Source organism: Choristoneura fumiferana, chromosome Z, assembly GCF_025370935.1.
Source record: "Choristoneura fumiferana chromosome Z, NRCan_CFum_1, whole genome shotgun sequence".
NCBI classification, from domain to species: domain Eukaryota; kingdom Metazoa; phylum Arthropoda; class Insecta; order Lepidoptera; family Tortricidae; genus Choristoneura; species Choristoneura fumiferana.
Window position 1 is genome coordinate 8,613,500 of NC_133472.1, and position 7,044 is coordinate 8,620,543.

A 7,044-nucleotide genomic window follows, 5' to 3' on the forward strand; every position below is an offset into this window, starting at 1 on the left:
GGCGCGCGGCTGCCCAACGGGTACAAGCCGCGCGCGCGCCACTCCGACTCCGACGAGGACGACTGGTGCTAGCGGCGCCGCCGCGCGTGCTCGCAGAGAGACGTGCGCGCCGCCGCCGCCGCGCCGCACGCGCACACCTTCTGAAGCAGCGCGCCCGGCACCACGACCCCGCTACAAACACGCCTCGAACGATCTCGTTTTTTACTCGGCGACCGTGTGTACATAGACGACTTGCGTTGCTCAGGATTTTGGACGTCCCTCTTGGACACGGCGGGACCCCGCCGCGCCCCCTTTCTGGCGGGCCTCCATGAGCTATATCCAAATTCTAGTATTTACAAAGTTTTGGAAAATTTAATTTTTAATTCGCTAAAATTTTACTCTTTAATTTACATTACGATTAAGGTAATCGAAGTATGAAACAGTGCCAGACAGCTCGTTTGCGCTAGGATTTTTACATAAATGAAATTATTAGTCTGTATTGTAAAAGTAAACTTTCTATATATCATTCGATTTGCACTTGATAAAGTCTACGTTACTCGCCTACCGGGGCGCGCCCCTCCATGTGCAACTAGTCGTTGGAAGAAACACCAGCCATTCATCGTCAGACAAATGGATACTAGTATTGTATAAATATTTACATAGTTAATAATTTTTACTTAGTTAATATACCTAAACTAAATAAATAATAACATTTTTTATTGAATTTGCTGTCCTTCCCCCAAGTGCTTTATAAGTTATTTAAATTTAATAAATACAATTAAAGCTAAAATATGAATTTTATATGTATTGTATTTCATTAAAGAAGTCATTTTTAATTAAATTGTATTAATTATGAGGATTATGTACTAGTATCATTTGAAAAATCATTGTTCTCGATGGTTTATACATGAAAATGTTGTATATTTAATGTTGAAAATGTTTTTAGTGATCCATGCACGTGGACTTTAGCTATCGTCGCGCCGTGCGCTGCGCAGTGCGCGCGCTCATACCTAGTTGTAACCGCTCGTCTTGAGACACCAACCATGTACAATCCAAGCACAGTAGACGTAATATAATTTAATCAGTTTCATATAACAATGCATGCATGCAGTTAAACAAGCCAAAGTTCCTTGATCGAAGCCAAGTGCGATATATTTTTTATTCAGCAACGAAAACACCAGGCACAAATTTCAAAACAAAGCTACAATCAGGGTCAGATTTGGCTCACTAACATTTAACGATGTAAAACTATTTAATTGTAAACTAATAACTTTACTGCATGTTGTAACTTATCATTAATGATCTACAATGTAAAGTACTAGGTATTTACAATCGTTTAGCCAATTCAGCTGCCAGTTGATCGATTTCCGTATGTGACGCCGCGGTGTGAGGACCGTCTCATCGGCTTGTGTTCTTTAGTCGATGTAAACAATAAGCACGCGAGGTCGAAAATAATAATGGAAAGACCTACTTGTGGTAATAAATTCATAGTCTGTTGTAGACATCCCCGCTGCTGTCATATTGATAGAATCATGAGCGGTCACGTACAACATATTTTATTTTTAATAGCCACTGATCGCTGATGGTAGTTTGATGTTGACAGCATGTCTTGTTTTTGTGCTAACGCCGCCTACCTCATACTTATTTCATGCGGCAAAAAACCGAAGTGTAAATATAACGAGTACATACCAAAAAATTCGTCTGGGGTGTTAATGTTTATGTATTCAAGATCGAAATCTCACCTGACTTATTAGATTTAATGAAAAATCAATAATATTGCGTAATATTAGTGAGATATAGTGAGAATATTATTAGTAAATCTGAGGCGGTCCTTTCACCGAGACGGTACATGTCATAAGCAATAAAACAAATAGTTGTATGCGTTCCATATAATATTGCTATTGCCTTAACGTCGCCTGTAACACGACTAATATTAATAAAATAATAGTATATGTGGTACGCTCGGACCATTGCTGTCAGGTGGAAAACCCTTTAATTACTTCAATAAAATACCAACTTCTTGTATAATATTTAACATTCATTTAAAAAACTAGAAACACATCATATTATCAATGTAAATATTAAAACAGTAAAATATGAATAGTGTATTATATGGTTTGGTCTTCAACACTTTCATATAAGGAAATGCAAACAATTAAAATACTCACAATATGAGTACTGATAGCGAGAGCTGGGACTTTATAATATAATATAATACCTAGCGTCTGCGGCAGCTGCAGATAGAAAAGTCCTATTTCCAATCTGACAGCAATGTATCGAAGCAACAGCGGCGCCTGTATTAAGCAGTGTAAGTCTTGTGTCGGTTTCACATTTATATCATATGCATATATTCCGCTAAATAATAATATACAAACCTAATAATTGCCTCTTTAACTGTTCAGTTTTGTAAGAGAATTTAACACTTGATATATCCTGCTCGTACAATTTAAGCATGGATGCGCAAGGAATGTGATGGCGACAGAAGACGCGCAAGAGTGGAGCTAATCTCCAGTGTTCATATAGCAGTTATTGTGATAAGGTATCAACAATGCCGAACCCACATTTAAGCACCAGAGCCCTTTCCCTCTTACAGACATATACATATATGCGTCCTTGGCTAGGTACTGAGGTGTGGTTTCGGCGTAGCATCACCTCAAACCATTGTAATCTCCTCGACGCTACAAACTGTAATATTTCTCAAAAGCAATAAAAAATGTCGTACACATACAGTACTATATAAAATTTATGTAACTATAGTATAATTAAACATAGCAATTCACAAAATCCATGTTCGCGGGCAGTTTTGATCTAGGAGCAGTTCTTGCGAATCATGCTGTAGGTTACGACATTTTAGTATGACAAAATTGTAAATACATGGTTTTCTGTGATAAAGAGGAAAAAAACATAATATTACTAGAACTGTGTGATTGCATAGAGAAGTGGTTTATTTCTCTAGTGGCGCCGCGTGCTTGAGAACTAGCTGCGGTATTCTTTAAAATATGCAAGCAATAAATAAAACATCTGATCTGAAATAGTACTTTATTATCTTTATACTTGTGCGTGTTACACGTTCACATAGAATATTAGATTATTATTATTCATTTAGCATTTTGCGCTTTGATTAATACTGTCATGTTGGTACCAGTGATATGTATGAATATCTATAATAGAAAAATATATATAGGTGTATCGGTCTGTCGTTACGTCCCCGTCCTCCAACCACCGTTGTGTGCTGTATTCGATAAAATTTCTGCTTAACAAATTAAATTACGTATTTATCTGTGTGACCAAAAAAAGACGCAGATATAGTAAAAGGTGGTATGGGTCATTGAGATCCTGATAAGCAAAACTTTAGTCCAAAAGTGTATGGTTTTCGATGTAATAAAATTATGTGATTTCTCTGTAAAAATATTTGACATACCAGTCAGCCACGTGTAAATTTATACCATTTTTATTAATCTAATGTGTAATCTTTCAAATGTAAATAAAGTAAGAGCCCTATAAAGATCGCGACAATTTTTTTCCAATGATTTTAAATTTGCATAGAAATAGAGTTTGGGATATAAAAGTGTATAGGTACCTGCTTGGTTTCCAGGGTATACCAAAACCACATGGAGCATAGGCCAAAATAAGATAAAAAATGAAGTTTTGCAGAAAAACTAGAAATTCATGATCTCAACAACAGCAAACTTTTGGACTAAATTTGCCTAAAAAATATCTAGTTTCCTAACCATCCTGAAGAATACCTATCTACATTGGCATTCAGGTCACCCGTATATACACCGTGTTAATTAAATAACCGAAAACCAGTGGTTTGCTCACAATCGAGAGTAGAATCGATTGCACTATGTTTTAATTCAGGTTGTGTTTGTGTATTTAATTCCCTTTTTTATTTTGCCTAGTCTAAAAGTTACGAATGCAACATGCGCCAATGAAATGTTTTAACGAGGTTGCTCACTATTTAGGTAATTTAATACGAGCCATTTCGCTGTCACTTTGATTTTCTTCGAAAAACTTTGAAGGGCAACTGACAAATTTATATACAAATTATGAGTTAAAAATCACGTAGAACTACTGAGTTAGCAAAACGAACGATTTTTTTTTGTCAAAATGAAGGTATTCGAAAATAAATACAATCAGCTAAATCAAAAGGAAAAAAAATTTTTTGGGGTGTCTGAGATTTTCGGTTATGTAATTAACATGTCTAAATATAGACCTATCGTGTTTAATGATTATTTTCTTATTTATTTGTAGCACTGGCCACGATAATTTTTTACTTTCCCTGAACTTTTTCCAGAAGAAAATACTTTAAAAATAAAAATCCGCATTTGTAGCTACAGCAAGCCAATGGATTATTTCATTACGCGCGTGTCAAAAAGATAGAAGTTAAATATTTAATATTAAAAAATCGATTCATAGCAATTGAAGTACCTGGAAAATTAGCTATATGATACATTTTATAAATATCTATGTTTAATGTAGAGCTTAAACTGGGAGTAAGACCTGGCCCTTCCTAAAGTAACATGTCATGTTATAATGCGTTGACAGTTTTAAGATTGTCACTCAAAGATTTCCTACAAAGTACCTAATGTGCTTAGTGAGGTAGGGGCGGGCGCACCGCGCCGCAGCGGTGTCGCCGGAAGGCTGGCTCTCAAGCGCGCGGCCCCGAGCTGTATCTTGGCCGGTCAGATATTACCTGTTTGATAATGATTGACGGTTGTTGTATGTTGCGAAGGGTTGTCAGATGTTTAGCTTTTAAGTGTGATTTTTTTTAGTATATTTTACGTCAGTTATAGTTGATTATTAGTACAAAATGTCTACTCTGTTATGTGATGCGGATTTTTTCTGTGAGCTTTGGAAGTAGTTGATAGGTTATCAGCGTTGCGCGACACGTTTGCCCACAGAATAATTTAAGAAAACGTAAACGAACATAATAATTGTGATTATTGTTAAACATGAGTAGTACAAGATGCCCTTATATAGGTATTGTAAGAAACATACGCCTTTCAAAACGTGTTAATATTAAAATTAAGACAAATCGTTGAAATTGACGAAGCGAATAGAAAAAATTCGTGTTCCATAAGTGTTGTAAATTTCTGATCTCGAAATGTTAGATTTCTTCTATGTAGAATTATTATTTATCGTGATACTACATTCACTAATATATTTACATTGTTATTGTAAAGATGAATGGATAATTTGGTACCGTCATAATCTGATTTGTTAGTAGCCGATGGACTTTCGATGTTGGTCGGGCACAGGCGCAGCGTCGCAGTCGCAGCGCCCCGCTTACTGTCCGGCGACGCGACGCGCATCGGGCTCCCCGCGCCTGCTCCGGAGCCGCGACTAACCTCTCTAATATTAAATAATTAGCTAATTAATTAGATCAGAAACTTTTTATTAACAAGTAAATATAATCGAAATCAACACCCGCCTTTCACAAAATTTAAAAACATCGACAGCGATGGATCGCGGTCTCCGGAGCAGTAATTGATAGAGGCGCTCGGAGAGACAGCCTTATTGCGCGTCACCAACGACATACGTGTTATAAGACGTGTAAATATTGTAAAAAAACGCGATCGTTATGTAGAGGTCGCTTGTGAAAATGTCTAGTGATACGTTACTAGTTAATATTAATGTTAGCTAGGTAATCTCGTCCCCAACTGTTTTTGAATTTAAGTTGGGTGTTTCACTGCCTTAAAATAATGGGAATGTTCGATGTAATAGTTACCTTAAAACTACTACCGATAAGTGGCATTTAAATTTTTCTGATACGTTTTTTTATATCATTCGGTGAACACGGAATTTGCGGGACTTCGACTGAGGACGCACATACTGTGACGTCTGACGTAATACTTATCTGTGATGGTGCAAAACTACACGACCCCAGTGTTTGTACAATACACGCCGATCAAACGCGTTTGATATTTAATTCGAGAGATCGTTTCAAACGTACCTATATGTAAATCTAAGCCAAAATATGCCCGCCAATCACTACGATAGTCTTGCACACATAGGTAAGTTACCGCTGTGGAGTGATCACAGTGCGAAAATGCTACTGTTGAGAAGAAATTTGTAGTCATCCATCTTCATAACTAACATCGGTCCGGAAACAATTTGACAGCACATTCCAGATGGTATTTTGTACACAAAGATTTTTAGACTATGATTTTTTTTATAACCAACTTGATGAAAATCCATGTACGAAAAAAATAGTAGCAATAGATTTCAGTAAAGTATTGCATTGTGTGTAAATTTAGCTATATTTGTCCTAGATTTGTACAAAAAAATTATTTTACTTCTTATGGATATTCCTCTTGAATATGCTGTTAAACCTAACGGGCAATATAATGGAATTAAAAGGATATTATAAAATAAAATTAATAAAAAAAACTTAATACTTTTTACGAAATATGACAAGCAGCAGTTAAAATAATCAATTGTAATAAATTTGTTCGTTAAAAAGCTCTGTTAGCTCACTTCAGTAGCCGTCGAGCGCGGATCTCGCCAATACTTCGAGACTCGCGACCCTCGTATACAATAATGCTAAATTTAATGAAGTGAGATAAAAAAGTGCTAGCCCAGTATTATCATGCCTGCCTTGTATCCGTGTATCGCTTCACGACGATCATATTTTATATTGAAGTTAAAGATATTAATAAAGCATAGAAAGTTCATCGGCAAAAAGCACCATAGTATGTTTTTGGTACATTCCAATAACTTTACAGGATAGTGCAATCCTATTGATATTGTATTAATAAAGAACCAAACTTAAAATTAGTATTTAAGTAATTTATTATCCTAAAACTAAAACTATACGCATGTTTTCACTATACTGGTAAAAATGGTTATGTACAATACGAAAGAGCTACTGTTTTATATATGAATTCTTGCTCGCCTGTAAAATTTTGCAGAATGAATCATATTATAAGATTGTACAATATGAATAAATGCAAAAAAGACAATTTCCTCGATCATGTGTGTTCATTTTCCTAATGTTTAATAATAATGTGGAATAATGAAAAGTTGCAAGAACTTAAATTGCATTTACATCATTCGCTGAAG

The 7,044-nt window shown here is 35.8% G+C and overlaps 1 protein-coding gene across 1 annotated transcript in view; it reads left to right on the plus strand.

Annotated features, from left to right (window-relative positions):
* The window catches only part of cac (calcium voltage-gated channel subunit cacophony), a 59,630-nt gene extending 52,676 nt beyond the window's left edge, over window positions 1–6,954 (plus strand). The window contains 1 exon segment of the mRNA XM_074111484.1: window positions 2–6,954. Within this exon segment, the coding sequence (XP_073967585.1) occupies window positions 2–226 (225 nt within the window). The 3' untranslated portion in view covers window positions 227–6,954.
* Window positions 6,955–7,044: the final 90 nt, after the last annotated feature.